The sequence below is a fragment of the Lytechinus variegatus genome, chromosome 3 (genome assembly GCF_018143015.1).
Source record: "Lytechinus variegatus isolate NC3 chromosome 3, Lvar_3.0, whole genome shotgun sequence".
Classification (NCBI taxonomy): Eukaryota; Metazoa; Echinodermata; class Echinoidea; order Temnopleuroida; family Toxopneustidae; genus Lytechinus; species Lytechinus variegatus.
Genome location: NC_054742.1, coordinates 35722722 through 35737927, shown reverse-complemented (window position 1 = coordinate 35737927; position 15206 = coordinate 35722722). Strand labels below are relative to the sequence as shown.

Below are 15206 nucleotides of genomic sequence, written 5' to 3'. Positions count from 1 at the left end.
AATTTGTTTGCACCTTGGTTTATAAATTTTGACATTCTTTGTGCAGCATAGTTTGATTGAATAAATACCGGTAGGCTTGCAAGGGTCAATGTAAGTCCTGGGCAGCAATCCTAACACAATATTAAAACATTTGTCACTGCTTGACTCCTTCAGGACAGTTGATCACCTTACTGCCTATCGGTATCCTACCAGACTCTTGGCGAGGCTTGGTTCTGATTGGTTGGATCTTACTCTTCCCATTAGATATCCTGATAAGACCCGTTTCCAAACAAATTATGTTAAAATATCTGCTATAGCTAAAAAGGTCAACTTGCATTTCAGTTTTGGATGCAACATTTTTTGATCAGGCTCTAGATCATGGAAGAATCTGTTTTCATTTGCTGTCGATGAGTGAGTTACCATGACAATATCTAGAAAACTCTTTGATTCATTTCAATTAGAATTTTTCTTTCATAAAGACTTGCAATTATGTTAACTATTACATGATACCCTTAATAGTTTTGATTGCCTGCTAAGTTCTTTTACCATTGTAGTTACTATGTAGCATAATGGCAAATTTACTGTAATTGTAACAATCTTTATGGATACAGCCCGAGCTTAAATCTAAAATCAATACCCAATCTTGTAGATATTCATTAAATTTATTTTTAAAAAAGGGAATCAAAAATATTGAAATACTCTCCATCTTGACACTACAGCCCAAATAGTAAGCATGTTTCACCAATAATTCTTTCTTAGAATCAATCCTTCATTTCATTCACTTTTATTGTGAAAATATATGATGAAATATACATTTTTAATGAAAATATTCTGTGACACAAAAATAAAAATACAAATAAGTACACTTTTAAAGTACAAACATACGTAATGCAAGTACTTTTTAACTGAGAACAAGTACTGTTAAGTCCATTGGTCTATTTTTCAAAATGCGGATATTTTATGAACACAGTAAGACTGCTATATTTTGCATTAAAACACATAGTTTCAGTTCAAACTATTATGAGATGAATATTATTGATATGAGTAAAAAGAGCATAAAATGCAATTTGGCTTGAAGTCATTTCATGGCCTATTGCACCGATGGGTCAATAAAATAGCCAGATGTTACAAAATGTGATCAGTGACAATATCTTGGTGGATAGCGGCAATAAGCACACAAGCAAAAGTAAATGCAATTTTCATTAACACATAATTGGACCGAAATGGATATAGAAGTAGAATTGCAGATTCATATCAAAAATACATATACTACAGATAACTACAAAAGATTCTGGTATAAAATGTTTAAAAAGAAAAAGTGATGATTAGCTAGCATAAAGACTACTTACGTTTGTTTTGTACCTTTGTCTTTGTATGAGTCTAGTATTTCAGTGACTTTATATTTGAAACAATCTTTTATGTTACTTTGTGCTCATAAAAAAGCATTCAGATTCCCAGCTAAAATAATTACCATCAAAATTACAAATGCCAGACAATAAATATAAAATATGTTGAGGGTTTTACATACATATGTAATTTGGGTACACAATTTTTATGATTTATAAGAAAAATGTTGAACTATAAATCCATGAACGCATTACTACAATAGAGTATAAGGCACAGAATATTATAAATGATATTCTATAAGATATATATCTTTAGGCAAGAAAATAACATAATTTCCAAACAAAGAGCACGTAACAAAATCCCAGCAACATAATAAACTATACCATTACTGTAAATAATATTGCACAGTGGGGAAAAAATGCATTCACATAAAAGTAATCTGATTTCTAATAGGCAAGGAAACAGGCATATTCTTTCAGAATTATTATCAAAATATAGTGCACATTGAAATGTGTATGATTGGAGATTTCTTTAATACTGTCGTGGATCCAAAGACTACATCACACATCTCAGTACAAACTAATAATTTAAACAAAAAACACTAACTTGTCTTTAAGGAGCAAGGCACTCTCTGATGAAAAATCTTGGAGGTTTTAGATATACTAAGACAAATTTTGTAGAACATTCACAAACAAGTAATTCATGAATAAATTGAAGCATTTTTCGATAATCTGTTAAAAATTAATAACATCAAATTCAGCCATAAAATTTTATTATTATAATAGATGATTGAGACAACCTAAAATTACATGAGAAAATTGTCCCATTTACAACTACATGAGAGGCCTCCAGTGATTTAAAAGGTAATCAACAACTGTTTTTCATAAAGTGTTTATACATATTACGAAGAAGAAGTGTCTGCAAATAAGTACCACGTCATGAATAAGTAACAGAGATTGCTTTGAGTAACAAAATAAATATATTTTACTCTGTACATTACACAAGGACCTGCTGTACATTATACCACACAATAGTATGTGCCTGGAATGTTAAGCATCTTGGTTTTCTGGCACAGCAATTGAAAGAACAATTTTAATAATGGATAAATCAATCTTATACTTTAAGTCACTTCAAGGCACCATACAAACCTGTGTTTTCATTTTCATTCTAGAATAATCTGTTCATGATGTGAAGGTTATACTGACAAAGTAGAGGAAAAAATCATTTAAAAAAACACCTCACACTACCATACAGTGTTGTATTCAAAGTAATTTTGTTAATTCCTATTTAGCACCTAGTCTCCAGATGGGTCGGCAAGTTTTCCCCAGTTTCTTCTGACATCAGTTGGTCAAACTATCAAAATGAGATCATGGAAAAGGAAATGTTAAAATGCATCAAAGGATAGGCAGAACATGTATCTAATTTTGTAAATACTATTTTGATTTTTTCTTTTCTTTATGACACAAATTTGGAAATGAATTAAAAGACAAATGAAATCAAAGATGAGATGTGATTATTTACATTCAAGTTCAATTCAATATCAATATCTCAAACTATTGTACATCCCTATGATTCACAACAAGGCAATAGCAATTTGTGTCTCGCCCACTTATGAAAATAACCAGAAATATCGTGATTTGCAAGGGCACGCAACAGAATTGTATCGCAACTTCATTGTGAAATGACTGGGATGGAATAACGCTTGTCATAAAAGCCTTGCAAGTAAACTTTAATGTTGACCTGAAGAAAACATTTGACCTTACCATGTGACCTCCAACTGCAGCACATGATGTACGTCCCCAAAGTCCATCTACCATCCAAGTTTGGTTGAAAAGTAACTTACGGTTGCAGAGTCAGGTGTCATACAAAAGTTTCATGTAAACTTTAACGTTGACTTGAAAATGACCTTTGACCTTACCATGTGACCTCCAACTGCAGCACATGATGTACGTCCCCAAAGTCCATCTACCATCCAAGTTTGGTTGAAAAGTAACTTACGGTTGCAGAGTCAGGTGTCATACAAAAGTTTCATGTAAACTTTAACGTTGACTTGAAAATGACCTTTGATCTTACCATATGACCTCCGACTGCAGCCTAACATGCAGGTCCCCCAAGTCCATCTACCATCCAAGTTTGGTTGAAAAGTGACTTACGGTTGCAGAGTTTAGGTGTAATAAGAGAATTTTGCATGTAAACTTTAACATCAACCTGAAAATGACCTTTGACCTTACCATGTGACCTCCGACTGCAGTATAACATGCAGGTCCCCCAAGTCCATCTACCATCCAAGTTTGGTTGAAAAGCGACTTACGGTTGCGGAGTTAGGTGTCATAAGAGAGTCTTGTATATAAACTTTAATGTTGACCTGAAAATGACCTTTGACCTTACCATGTGACCTCCAACTGCAGCATAACATGCAGGTCCCTCAAGTCCATCTACCATCCAAGTTTGGTTGAAAAGCGACTTACGGTTGCGGAGTTGGGTGTCATAAGAGAGTCTTGCATGTAACTTTTAACGTTGACCTGAAAATGACCTTTGACCTTACCATGTAACCTCCGACTGCAGCATAACATGCAGGTCCCCCAAGTCCATCTACCATCCAAGTTTAGTTGAAAAGCGACTTACGGTCGAGGAATTATGTGTCATTAGATTTGTGACGGACGGACGACATTTGGATCCCTAAGTCTCGCCTTCCCCTCTGGTGGGCGAGACAAAAATACATTTGCTTCTGAACTTCATTTGATTTCCTAAAACTGAAAATGAAACTGTACCTGGGAATCCTTACCTCACTATATTGTATATCCCCTTGATCTACACTGGATACAGGAGAGACTGGAGGGGACTGAGAAGCAGTAGGAGGTGTGTTCGGTCTACCTGCTTCTGTTCCCTGCTAATAACAAAAAGAGGCAGGAGTTAAAGAGATTCAGATAAGATAGAGTCAAGGAGGTAACACTCAATTGGATGTAACATATTTTACATGATCCATATCTTGACTATACCTCAAAGGTTAGCGAGTATAACCATTTGCAAAGTTTCAAAGCAAAGACCTCATTGGAGATCAAATTGAAGAAATAACTTAATACCCCCCAAAATTTGAATCATTAGAACAGTTTGAATGTATATGTATTTGGATGGATATACAATGCATATCAAATATTTTTATATAGTTTGAAAAAGTCCTGAGAATTGAAAAAGATACAAGAGAATATTTTGGGGGTTGGGTCTCAGCTCTCAGAGGGAGGTAAAAAAATTGACAATGATACACTTGAGTGAGCACTGTCCATATTTGTAAAGCTTGCAGAAATCGGTTTACGCAAAAAAAAATTCATTTTCACGCTGTGTCTAGAGACATAGGCAAAAAGCAAACTGACTGTGTTGTGAATCTATCACATTTTACTTTGCATTTTTAGTCAACAGAAATAAAACAGCTATATTTTAACCCTATCTACGCCAGGAAGGGGGCCCCAGAGGCCCCCCCAACGAGTTGCGCGAATTTCTTTTACCGCGCCGCTCGCTGAATTTTTACTTTCAATTCTTATGTAACTTTTGCGACCAATTTTGAGTCCCCCGTGTACGTGGTTCCGAAATTACACAACATTATGTAAGTGCATGTCAGACCAAAAATTGCTCAAAAATGTGGTTTTGTGTACAAAGTCAATGCAAATTGTGTTTTAAACCAAAATTCATAAATGTATGATTATTTTTAGTTTTGCTGGTCTAAATGAATTCATTTTATGATCTCAGAAGAGTCCCCAACAAATTTCATTGAAAAAACAATGAAAACCAAAATGACAAAAAACAAAGAAATAAAAAAAAAACAAGGAAATTGCAAAAAAAAAAACAATATAATACATAAGAAAATGATTTGATATCACAATTTTTTTTCATGCACAATTACCTGAAGACTGCATGGTGTGGTTTGGGCTACAGGCTGGTTACTCCGGGACAGCTCCCGTATCTTCATTCCCCTGATCCAGTAGAGGACAGCCACTGTGATGAAGGCAAGTAGCCCTAGAGGGACGGCTACTGCAGCAAAGATACGACTTGTAGAATTCCAACCCATTCTCATTTCAGACTCGTTCTAAACATTAAAGGAAAAATGAAGATAGGATACATGTACATACATCAATCTACATATATACATTTATGTATATGGTTATGGTATGATTTGATTAGTATTCAGAAATTGAAAATGAACCAGAAAAAGAATAGTGCAGTTTGTAAATATAGATAACACAAATAAGTATACACCACATCATCAGATAATTTGTACTAAATAAAACATATAATTTAATTTCTAAGATGGTTGTTTACGACCTTGAAATTCTAGATATAGTTAAAGAACATATAAAATAAGATTTTTAAAAAAAGAAAATTTTTGCTTTGTGATGCATACAAAGAGAAAGACTAAGAAGAAGAAGAAAGAGACTACTAAGCCCTATGAAGGAATGTCAAGATAGCACAGAAGTAGCTCCTTGTCATCTATCATTAGCTCAGCACAAATACACTATTTTAGCCAATTTGAGGAGATCGATATAAAATCACTATCATCCACACTGAACATACCATTTGATCATCAAACTGTTCATCATTAATATAATCCATCACACTCCATATTGGCAATGGAGCCTCAATCATATGGATTATACCATTAGTTGCTTCCATTCCATACCTCACAATTGGAACATCCTCAATAGTAACAATCGCCTGCAAATCAATTAAATAAAAAGGGCAATTATGATGAAGCATCAATCAATCAATCCTCTTTTTTAAATTAATTCATATTGTAGGACAAAAGATAAAGCCAACAAATGGATTAACTAAGGTACATATAATTTCATTACATTGAAAATGTATGAAGGTATAGACTTCACAAATAATTAAGCTGCTAATAAACATGGTATATCAGAAAAATAGTGAAGTGTTGTTTTATTGTCAACAGATTAGTAATCTTGAGTATTCATGAGTTTTATTTCTATCAATTCATATAATCTATTCATTACCAACAGATAATGCTATTTTCATTTCAATTCTCATAACTGCTTTCAACATGAACCTACTCGATGATTTACCCATGACCCTTCCCTATCCCATTACTCCAATATATATAAAAATGCAGGGCAGCTCCATATATGTGGCAAAAAGACTCATTTCATTTCATACTACAAACCTGATGATGTTCGTCATAATGGACATCAACATCAAGTTTGTCTCCAGACCATGTCTCCAGGTCCTCATCATCCTCCCCTTCAAGAAGATCCTCTTTACTCCATCGATCATGAACCACATGGAGCAGGATTTGGGATGGATAGAACGTCTGATGAAAGACAGATCAAAACTTTACTTTCTGATATTGATGATTTCAGTAGCTGGAGTCAATTTCATAAAGACTTATCAATTGCAATAATTATTGAATTGAATTATATAGTCCCAAATGTATTGTTAAATCTGATTCTTATTGGCTTTTTTTGCAAGGGTTTACAACATAAGAAAGAGTGTACAACAAACGCTTAAAATATTTTAAACAATCTTTACACTTTATAAGAGACTTACATGTGCATATGTTACGAAATGGCTTCTTATGAACTCCCAAAACAACTACAGTTCCTTTTCAAATATAATAAACATTGAATAAACCTTTTATTCATGTTTCCTACTTCATAGTCAGAATACTTACCAAGCCTGATGATGCTGGATCAAGAGGAACAAAGATTGTAAGTGGGTCATTCGGTTTCAGGAAGTCTTTCACTAAACGTTCCCCAGCTCGGGACTTATTTGCCAACTGCATCATCATCTAAAATACAAATATTCAAGGAGTTCACAGGCAACAGCAGTCACGAGCTACTAAATAATTTAAAGTGTTATAATGTTGAATCTAATTTCAAGATGTGGTGATGATAAAATGTAAACTTCGTAATTAATATTTTTCAGTTTACAATAACAACTAGTAAAAGTACACATTATAAGATGTAAAATAAAATTGAACATCCCAACATATCTTGATAAATGAATAAACCATTAAGTCATAATGGTCAACTGAACAAACATAGGTCCAGATCAAGACCATCAGTCTATAGAAATAAAATTTGTATATTTGCCTCTAATTTGGTATTTAATTAAAGCATTGATTAAGGTAACCTGTCCATAAAACACCTGCAACTTAGACCACATTTGTGACTCGGCATACCGAAATGAGAGAGAAGTCGCAAATGAAAATTCCTAGAAATTCGACAAACTAATAAAAAGTCAAAATTTTGAAGATTTTTTTTTTTTTCATTTTTAGATTCTTCCATGTTTCATAATTACTGTGTGAAAAAAATGAGTGAATTTGATGACGGGAAAGTGATAAAAAAACAGTTTTTCTGCGAGTGTTTTTTTTCGGTCAGTTCGAAATTTTTTTATACTTGGCACGCTCGATTTCATCGAATTTCGCTTCATACTAAGCTCCGCCCCTAGCAACGTAACGCCATTGTTGATTGGCTATTCATTTAAACTCAAGTACAGCTGGCAGCGTCCGCCGACCATCCGCTCGATCGGTTCAATGAGCCTCAAAAGAAAGATCAAAAGCATCGCTTTCAATAGGTATTCTGAAATTGAAAAGGGGGCTTCTGAAAGTTAACAAACGGGATTCAACTTCTAAATGGCTATTTTTGTAATAATGGTAGTTGGTACTAGGCGGGGGCGTTAGCGATAGATTGATAGGCCTACCTGATTTAGAGTGTATAGCTAGCTTGTCTCGCGAAAAAGGTCATGCGTAAACGCAAAGTGTTTATATAACACGGTTTGTTGGCGAGGATTAATTTCATAAAACATAACATGGACGTGATGAAGATTCTCTTATTATTTGCAAGTGATCGGGATGTTTCGATGAGAAAACTCTAATTTCAAAATAAAGGGTTTAAAATACATAAAAATGTTGTATGTTCGCGAATGTGGGTTAATTGATCTGCAGTATATCATTAACAAAAGAAAAAAAGTTCATCATGAAAGCTTTGTGGGCTTTATTATTTCCAACCAGTTTTGCCTTCAATTTTTTTATCATGTTTGAATGAACAATAGAGAAAGAAATAAATGTCAGAACTTCGACAACTGAGGCACGGATCCAGGGGATGGCACGTCCCCCCCCCCCCCCCGAGAAGAAAAAAAAACAAAATTTGTAATGTAAAAATGCCATTGAAGCCGAGATGTACCCCGGGATGTACCCCTCTTTGAAATCGAAGACTTCTATTCTTTTTTTTTTGCTTGTCAGTTTTTTGGCGGGTACGAAGTATTTAAAAAAAAATCCTTTTTTGGTAAATCCTGGATCCGCCCCTGACTTTGACCAATGAAATATGGGACCATGCAGTAGGCCTGCATTTTTAATTTTTGGATAATGGTATACGGGACTTACGATATTGATTGAAAATATTAGTCATTTAAAATACACCTATTGAAATTATCATTTCCTAAAAGTCATTGTCATGTTGTCCCATTCGACTTTGCCCAGATCTATTCTCTCTTTCCCTCTCTGTTATTCTCTTACCTTCTTCTTTCGTCTTTCTTGTGTTTTATTTTTTCCTTTCTACTGCTCCCCCTTTTCGTTCGCAATTTTCTTTCAGATCAGTCGGTCTCTTCTTTCTAAATCTCCCCCCCCCTTATTCTTCCTCAACCCCTTTCTCTTCTTTAATCTTATTCGTTAATTCCTCTTCTGTTTTCCGTTCTTTTCCCCTTTCGATCTCTTTTTTTTCTATGTCGATTATTTTCTCCTCTTTTTTTTCTTCTCTCTGCCCTTTCTTCACCCTCCACCTTTCCCCCCAATTTCACCTTTTCTTCTTTTTCGTTTCACATAATTCTGTTTTTCGTTCTTCTCTCTTTTTGCCGGTTTTTCTTTCTTCTTTCCTTCCGTCTTTTCTCCCTCCCTCACCCATCGCCTCATTCCTCTTCCTTTTATCTTCGTTCCTCCTTAATAATTTATAATATTATTTTTGTTTTCGTTCTCCCTCTCACCTGCTCATCCCCACGATCTTATTCCTCCCCCTCCATTTCTATTTTCTTCCTCTATACCTCATTTCTTCCCCCTTTCCTTCTTTCTCTTTCTTGCTCATCCGAACGTCTTATTCCTCTTCTTTTCCCCTCTTATTTTTTGTTGTTCTATATCCTTCTTCTCCCCGTTCGATCTTCTATTTTTTTTTATATATCACAGCCGTTCTTTATTCTTCCTTGCCACATCCATCGTCTTTTCCTCCACGCCCTTTTTCTTCTTGTTCTTATCTTTGTTTTATCCTCTTCATATTTCGGTTTATCGTTCTTTCCCAGTTTGATCTTCTCTTTTGTGTGTGTAAGCAATTTCGTATGCCAATTTCTACCCCCAAATGCCATCACAAACGTGTTCTGTACGTGCAGCCCATTTCACACCCGAGAATTAAGGGCCCGTTTTTATTCCGTTAAAGGGACCCCTTTGCTTTCTGATATAGGTGACCTTTCTCTTATCAGTGCCCCTTTTACCCAAATAAAGTGCCCCTTACCAACACGCTGTGCCTCTTTCACCTGGGAAGGACAAGTTTTGTCACGGTGTATAACGAGTGCCCCTTTTAAACAAGAAATAAAGCAATATTCTGAGGGAAAAAAATAATCATACGTGCATTAATAAGTTTCATGAGTCAGGTGAGTGGGTAGATGAGTACAGATGGGGGATTATCCCCCCCAAAAAAAAAAAAAAAAAAAAAAATCACAAGCAAGAAAAAAGAAAAATAAGAGAAGGAAAGAGAGATATGACATTATTCTGAATAGGCCTATGTAAAAATCTAACACAAATTGGATTTTCGTGAGAAAAAAAGTTGATATTTGCTCGCTCGCAGCGTCGATACTACAGCCAATTAAAAAAAAAATTCGCTCACCACACTACTGTAGATGCCTTTCTTTTTAAAAAAAAAAAGATTTAGTTCCCTTTTAACGAGAAGGTGCCATTTTTCCTAGTGCCCCCCCCCCTCCCTTTAAATTCGCTCCAACGCCCCTGAAGTAAAGTGCTTCAAAGGGCTTGTGATTATAATTTTTAATCTACATAAAATCAAAAGCAATAGAACGGGCTGTGACAGAGAAATAAAAACAAAGGATCCCCCTTATCCTTTCATTCCCGCCCGTGCTTTAAAGAGATTTTAATGTGTGCCTTTTAATTATCTTATCTTATCCAAGAGTTTATAGGCTAACTAAGATTTCGCCGGTTTGACGGTTAGTAATGGCGAAATGAAAGCCAAGCACAAGAACTGTGAATTGTTTCTGTAGAAGGATCACAGGAAATCAGCGCTTTGTAACTTTGGAAAAAGCTCTTAACAAGAAGTAATTATCATTATTAACCCAAGCTCACAACCCGTAGTTTGGGCGGCCAGAACCCCGTAACACAAAGGCTAACGATCAATTGTGAATACGAAAGTACGATTGGTTGGTGCCGTAATCACCTTTACAGTATAAACAGACCGCGCCGGCGCTGGGCGGCCGGCCGTCGGATCGACCGTTGTCTGGATTTTGTATGTTACTCGCGGGCTACGTCCGGGCTTTTGTTATTTCAAAACGTGCTAAGTGTCGATCATCAACTCAAAAATGGCGTGTTCAGTGCGATATCAAAAGTCGAGACTGCATTTAAAGACGGATTATTGTAGCTTTTTAATCAGTTCTCGCACAGTTATCATCGTATGCATACAATATTATTCGTCTTCGTTCAAACCGAGTTATTCAACAAGCAATTCCGTGTTTCGCCTTCGCTTCGGTACACTGGGCCAAGGAATAAGCGAAAAACGGGGGTGGAGAATGATGGGAAAGATTAAGCGAAAAAGGGGGTGGAGAGTAATTGGAATTAGCGAAAAGGAGCGAGGAATGGGAATGAATGATCAAAAACAGGGCAGAAAGAGAGAGGGATGATAGGAATTAGCGAAAACAGGGGAGGAAGAGAGGGATGGGAAGGAATAAGCGAAAACAGGGGGGGGAGGAATAAGCAAAAACGGCAGAAAGAGAGAGGGATGATAGGAATTAGCGAAAACAGGGGAGGAAGAGAGGGATGGGAAGGAATAAGCGAAAACGGGGGGGGAAGGAATAAGCAAAAACGGCAGAAAGAGAGAGGGATGATAGGAATTAGCGAAAACAGGGGAGGAAGAGAGGGATGGGAAGGAATAAGCGAAAACAAGGGGGGGGGAGGAATAAGCAAAAACGGCAGAGAGAGGGATGATAGGAATAAGCGAAAACAGGGAAGAGAGGGATGGGAAGGAGTAAGCGAAAACGGGGGGGGGGGGAGGAATAAGCAAAAACGGCAGAAAGAGAGAGGGATGATAGGAATTAGCGAAAACGGGAGGAAGAGAGGGATGGGAAGGAAAAAGCGAAAACAGGGGGGATGGGAAGGAATAATTAAAAACGGTGGGGGGCGGAATTAAGAAAGGGAACAAAAAGAGGAAAGGGAAAGAAAGCGAGGATAGGGGAAAGGAGAAATGGAAACGGAAAAGTGAAAGTGAAAAAAAAAACAATGGAGGATCCAGGGGGGGGGCCTAATATTTGAAAAAATAAAAGAACGAAAAGGCGCCGCTTAAAAAAATAAAGGAAAGAAAAGAACATTTTGACAGGGTAAGACTTTACCCCTTTTTCAATTTGTACTTTTATGGCGCCGGTGAAGTACAAAAATATGTATGCCGCTCGGCATTACGCCCCCCCTCCCCCTTCGCCAAAAGCTGGATCCGCCTATGAAAAAGTAAGAAAAACATACAAAGCGGGAAAGGAAGGAAAGAACATGTGAGAAAGAACAAATCATTCCATTATGCTAGCGTGATTAGTCAGAAAGGGAAATAAATGACAAAGATGCACAAAATAGCAAACAATTAACGGCGGGAAATCAAGCTGAGGTAGAATGGAATGAGTCAAAAGTTCGATTGGAAAATTAACAAAACGGACAAAGAAAACAGAGAACTATAAACACAACCGGGTTGTCTTGTTTTAATGTTTGAATCATACTTGCAATTAGATTTAAAATGGCGGCTAGTTTTAAGGTTTAAAATGAGACTTGGTGATTTTATTATTTATTTTAAATCTATTATTATTACGTTTTTCTCTCTCTCTTTTAGGGGATCTCTCTCCTCCAAAATAAATCATTCAATCTTACAAAGGCTTTTGCATGGTCTCATTCTTTATCTGTTACTGTGTTAGAATAAAATATTGGTTGTGCTTGATTTGATCCGAATCAGCATTCATGTTGGAGGTGCCATGGCCGAGCTGTGTCTGGCTATACATGGAGAGCGCGGTCAGGCGCCGATCCCCGCGGCTACATTTTTGCTCTTATATCCTGCATTCAGATACATGGAAATCCTTTACGCATTATTTGTAACTTGGTGTGCACTTGTTTGTTAAAAAGTGAAAGCGTATCTTCCCTAATCCATCCTCTGTTGGAAATTATGATGGGACTTAATTACTCATGGTACCTCCTGGCTCTTTTTGTTGTAGAATTAAGACGTTTATGTCAAGGTTTTTTTTCTCTGCATCACTTTTAGAATCACTTTAATCTTTTTTCATTATACCTTTCTGTATTTTGTTCTAATTTTGAATCATTTCAATGCTGTATACCCCCCCCCCATGATGGGTACGATATTGAACCCATTTATTGAACAAATTATTCGCGTTTTTACTCACACTGTCTCAATCTAACTTGAATATTAATAAAACATGAGCACATAAGTAAAGGTGAGGTACGAATTATTTTGAAGGCCCATATTACCATTTTACAAGGGATATTTTTTTAGAACATGCGGTTAAAGTTCAGGTCATAATGACACGCTTGATAGACTACATGTCACGAGTCCGGGTAAGAGTAAACGCCATCGACATTCAAACAAGCCGATGGCACAATCCCTCCTCCATGGTTTTAGGTCCAACTTTTTAACCCCGCCTTTTATTTCATTAATAAGGGAGATCATGGGCATTCTTTTTTTCTTTCACGAAGATTATTATAAAACCCCGGTTTAACCAATGATGTGTACGTAGGCGATAATTGATTGACGTGGAACGTTGTTTCGTCTTCCAGTCGCGCGTGACTAGCAAGTTGACTATTGTTCTCAATGCAGCCTCCTCATTGGTTAATCGTTTCGCCTTTTTTGGCACGCGGTTACTAGGGCCTTTCGGTTAGCTCGGCGGTGGCAAAATATATTTTTTTCATGGAGCAGGGTCAAAACGGAAGTCAAACTTCGAAGGCGTTTTTCTCTTGATTTTTATTTTCAAGAGCCCAATTCTTCCTCCATTCTAAAGCTAATATCTCCACTAATATTTACTCCTAAGGGTCGAGTGATATATCAAATTAAAGGTAAAAAAACGGGGAATAATAATCACTAAAAAAGTTGGATTTGAAAAATTCCGACTTGTCTCTCATTTCGGTATGCCGAGTCACATTTCTCCTTCCTTTTGACCAGTCTTGACATGACTGATGATTGAGGTACTCTAAATTCTCACTGGATTCTAACAGGGGTGACCTTTTGGGACACTTTTGCGAAAAATAACCTGAAACCTAGACATGTACATAGGCAGATTTCCAAATCATACCTGATGGTGGTGGTAGGGGGGGGAACTTGGCACATTCAAAATACATAAACAGGTGAGTATACCCCCTCCCCACTCCCGATTCAGGTCATCATCAAACAAAATCATAAAATCACAAGCAGACAATTGATGCCAATTACTGAAATAAACTTGACAAATCAGGAATTAATACCTTGAAAAAGTATTGGAAATCGGGTTGGCTTGCTAAGGTGTCATAAAGATTTCCGTTGCAGATGATGCCATCACCGACATACCCAGAATAACAAGTGCATTCAATGGGACCTAGGGTGTATTTATGAAAAAAAAAACAAGGCAGAAAAAAATAATAGTAAGTAATTATAATCCCATAAGCACATCATGACATATCTCTGAGTAACAGCTTTGAGGCATTTTGAGGACTCAGTAGGGCGGTCTGCACCATCCCGAGTTTTCAAATTAGCGCGCTATTTCTGATCCGGCAAATTATCCCGATCTGAAAAATCTCGAGATTGTTTGTAATGCAGACGCAATTATCGCGCTAGTTCGTAGGATTAATCTCGAGATTGCAATCCCAAGTCAACTCGGATTTATTTGCGAAATAGCGCGCTATTTACGAATTATCGCGCTAATTCGTAGGTGCAGACGCACTCGGGTTAATTTATTCATGACCTTCAGTCCATAATACAATTCGCGTTCCATTTCCGCCTTGGTCAAAAAATAAACACATCGCGATTGTACCGAACGCATGCGAAAGTCAACTTTATCGCGAATAGCGTTCATCAATTCCCCAATCAGCAACCATGGTGTCCAGCCCCCCAGTGAATGGATTTTGGGAGAGACCAGACCGATGGGGAAGGCGCTCATTATCGCGATGGTCATAGTCAATAACAATACTGACAGCAGTTTCGTCTTATTCCTTCGCAAAATGTGAGCAAATAGCATTTCTTTCCTCCTCTCTCTCTCTCTCCCCCTCTGTCGTTACCTCCTACGCCATCATATTAAACGAAGAATACTTCACTCGCCTATAATTAAAGCGCGGCTGAGCTGAGGATTGTTGCATAACAACAGTCGAATTCGGCGAAAGTGCTAGTGAAAAGAGTACATGTACTTAATTGCATATCGCAGGAAGTTATTCAAAAGCGCGGGCCATTGAAACTCCAAGATCGAAGGTGCGCATGCTCGGAATATCGGGCTTGTTGCCTCGCTCGAGCAAGAATTGCTCTAGCTTCTTGCGATGGTGGAGACGGGGTTTCTTGAATCTCGAGATTAATCGCGAAGAGGGCTGATCGGGCTAAAATCTCGAGATTGAGCAAACTCGGGATGGTGCAGCACCGCCTAGTGACCATATAAAACAGTGC

At 37.0% G+C, this 15206-nt stretch overlaps 1 protein-coding gene across 1 annotated transcript in view; it reads right to left on the bottom strand.

The window, feature by feature from the left end:
- Positions 1–2132: 2132 nt before the first annotated feature.
- LOC121412015 (stabilin-2-like) overlaps positions 2133–15206 on the bottom strand; it is a 67118-nt gene continuing 54044 nt past the window's right edge. The window contains exons 42-48 of the mRNA XM_041604928.1: positions 14042–14151; positions 7004–7120; positions 6497–6643; positions 5893–6033; positions 5225–5407; positions 4112–4216; positions 2133–2679 (exon numbers count right to left, since the gene is read on the bottom strand). Of these exons, the coding sequence (XP_041460862.1) occupies positions 2614–2679; positions 4112–4216; positions 5225–5407; positions 5893–6033; positions 6497–6643; positions 7004–7120; positions 14042–14151 (869 nt within the window). The 3' untranslated portion in view covers positions 2133–2613. The remainder of the gene's footprint in view (positions 2680–4111; positions 4217–5224; positions 5408–5892; positions 6034–6496; positions 6644–7003; positions 7121–14041; positions 14152–15206) is intronic.